This window comes from Frankliniella occidentalis, unplaced genomic scaffold, assembly GCF_000697945.3.
Source record: "Frankliniella occidentalis isolate FOCC.00 unplaced genomic scaffold, Focc_3.1 Scaffold1243, whole genome shotgun sequence".
Taxonomy (NCBI): domain Eukaryota; kingdom Metazoa; phylum Arthropoda; class Insecta; order Thysanoptera; family Thripidae; genus Frankliniella; species Frankliniella occidentalis.
In genome coordinates this window covers 1-3,045 of record NW_026268347.1, presented here as the reverse complement: position 1 = coordinate 3,045, position 3,045 = coordinate 1, and the positions used below count along the sequence as shown (strand labels likewise).

At 58.1% G+C, this 3,045-nt stretch overlaps 1 protein-coding gene across 1 annotated transcript; it reads right to left on the bottom strand.

Annotated features, from left to right (window-relative positions):
• Positions 1 to 6: 6 nt before the first annotated feature.
• Positions 7 to 1,811, bottom strand: LOC113202293 (putative inorganic phosphate cotransporter). Its single transcript, XM_052275954.1, has 6 exons — positions 1,593 to 1,811; positions 993 to 1,232; positions 816 to 903; positions 504 to 730; positions 262 to 411; positions 7 to 169 (listed from the first exon to the last, which is right to left on the bottom strand). Exons 1-6 carry the CDS (start codon positions 1,764 to 1,766, stop codon positions 26 to 28), a joined length of 1,023 nt encoding a protein of 340 aa, XP_052131914.1. The 5' UTR covers positions 1,767 to 1,811; the 3' UTR covers positions 7 to 25.
• Positions 1,812 to 3,045: the final 1,234 nt, after the last annotated feature.

Here is a 3,045-nt window from a genome sequence, read left to right as displayed (position 1 = left end):
ACCCTGGATTATAAAATAATGAATCTCATTGAATGGTACCTATGCAATTAACTATTCTTCTAGCAGCAGTATGAGATATCCTTGTTGAGATCATCCAGTCTGTCACAACACTTAACAACATGGAGAAAATCCACATAGCTAGATATGGTAACGCAGAAGCTGTGCCATTCTGTAAAAAAATTAAACATGTAAAAATTTATAACCAAAAACGAGGTTTGAATTAGACATGGTAATAGCAAGATGATCGAGTTGATATCTAACCTGTTTAATGTCAAAATGAAGCACTTGCTTCATAAATGTCGGAAGCTCTGTCATGAGGGTTTCATACCCATAGTTCTGACCAATATGTGCCATTAAAATTGCCCAAAATGGCATTGATTTCAGAATGGACACCCAAGGAATTGGTGGAGACTAAAACAAAAACAAAAAAAGATTACACATAATGAAAGAAAACATAATTTTCTCTCAGCTGGGAAATGGAAGTGTGCATTCTCATCTCTTACCGACACTCCAGCAGATCCCCATAATGAGGTAAGAATGTATTTCCGTTCAGCAGGATCTATGGTTGGATGGGATTCAGGGTCCTCATGGCCATAAAATAGGAAAACGAGAGACCACACAGTGCCCACAATACCAAACACATAGAAAATCGAAGGCCACCCTCCAGCAAATCCATAGGCTGCAAGAAGACCACTCAGTGGCATTGAAACAACTGTGCCAAATTGAGCTCCTGGAACAGAAACAACAAAACTTTGTCAGTTATCTGCAATAAAAGTTTGGAAGTTAACCATGTGATGCAATGCAAATGTCCTTACCAGCATAGACAAAGGCTCCCATCCTACTTCTCTCATTTGGTGGAACCCACTTCGCCAAGAGTGCATGGGTACACGGAACAATGGGGCCCTAGGTAGAAACAAAGGACAGGCGTTGGTTAAGGCTCCCGAAACCTGACACGAACACACGACGGTGCATATCCAACGGGCTAGGCTCACCTCGCCAAGTCCCTGGATGAAGCGAACGACGATGAGGGGACCCACCCCCGCGTACGCCGCGACGGGCACGAGGAGGCCGAACACGGAGTTAATGAGCATGCCCACGCCCAGGAAGTACTTGGCACCGTACCGCTTGGCCAGGACTCCAAACGGAATCTGCGTCACCACGTAGCCGTAGAAGAAGGAACTCAGGATGTAGCTCTGGGTGTACGTGTTCCAGACGAACTCGCCGTCGGAGTCCTGAAACAGAACGAGTGGCAACACGGGGGCGTAAGTTTGGGCGGAAATAAACCGAAGCGCGTCGTCATATCGTCACGTCAGTCCCTTCATCGCGCACGAGTCCGTGCGCGCCGCGCAAGGAGCGCCAAGGCGAGCGAGTCCCTTTCCGGCTCCAGCGCGCAAGCATCACGCACGCACGCGCGCGAGCGCACGGTGCGGAAGAACCCCACGGACTCGCGCTGAGTCTGCCCATGCACGGCGCGAGCCTGACCGTCATCGCCGACACTGTTTCCTGATGTCGCATTCGGCTAACCGGCGCATGAAAACCACCGAGACACCTGCCTCGGGTCAAGCCCGCACCACCACAATCACGCCACTCACCGCGTCGTGCTTCTTGCTCGCCTGGCCGGCCCCGGCCCCACAGTCCTCCATGTCCACGGCTTCCGACGAGGCGTGCGGCAGCGCCGTGTGGTTCACCATGGCCACGATGGCCACCGACATGTTGGTCCTCATCACGTAGGCGTTGGCCATGCCCAGGAACAGCAGCAGCGTCATGCAGTGTCGGGAGCCCAGGCATCCTGCAACAACACAAGACAGGCGGAGCTCAGCGAGGTGGCTGACGTCGAGGGAGGGAGGGAGGGGGGACCGCGATCGAGGAGGGTTTGGACACGGACGTAGCGCGTTGGACCGCGATGACGCGCTCGTCCTGGAGGTGGACGCCTGGTCGGCGGGCGGCAGCGGCGTCCGGGTCGGGGGCCCCGCCTGCGGCTGCCACCGCCACCACGCCCAGCCCCAGGGAGTCCGGTCGAGCGCGTACAGGGAAGTCATCCATGACCCACGGCGCGGCGACGCCCCGAACCTCCGCCCCTCAGACAACAATGCTACCCGCCGCGCCGGTGAAAAGAATCAAAACCTGTAGGCGAAGAGTGGAAGTGTACCGATAGTGTAACGTGCCGCGTGCTGGCGGTGGGCACCCCGTGGGCAGTGTAGCACCACGCTTCACCTTATTTATTTCTGGTGAACTCACATCACCGCCGCTGCTCACTCGGCACTCGGCCTTCCTTACGTCAGGGAAAGTGTTCCCCCCTCTCAGTGCGCCTCCCCCCCGGCCGCGCACCACTGAATCAAAGCCATCAGTTCCTGAGTGGACTCTCGTAGGTCTACTTCGAAAATAAACCCTGGCCGGCGCAACGTCAGCGCGGGGCGGACGGGACGCGGGCGGGGCGTGTATGAAGTCCAGGAATTACGTGACGAGCTTTTGGCGCGGCGCCACGCCCCGCCACGCCCCGTGGCCTTGCTGCCAAGACGCTCGTCAACCGCTGCACCACTCCCTTCGCCCAACATCAGCCGCCGCTCCACTCCACCGCGTGGCGCACAGCACGCCCGGGCACATGGTGGCGGCGGCCAGTGCGGCGTACAGTGCGGCGGCCGCGGCGTCCACGTGATGGCGGCGGCGGACAAGCCAGAGGGCTGTGGCATGTCGGCTGACACCCTCGAGGCATTGAGGCGTACAAGTGCAAGACGCGCAAGAGCCCGAGGGAGCAGAGGACGCGCAGGGCGCCTGGTGGGATAGGCCATCCCGTTGCACTCGGCTGCCTTGCGGGTTGGCCTACCCAACCCCTCCACGAGTGAGGGGCGAGATAGGCCGACCCGCAAGGCAGCGGTGCCCTACGGGACAGCCTACCCAGCCAGGCGGCCTGAGGCAAGGGCGAGGTAGGCCGATCCGCGAGGCAGCGGTGCTTAACAGGACGGCCTACCCAGCCAGGCGGTATGCGCCAGGCGCGAGGTAGGCCGACCCGCGAGGCAGCGGTGCGCTACAGGACGGCCTACCCAG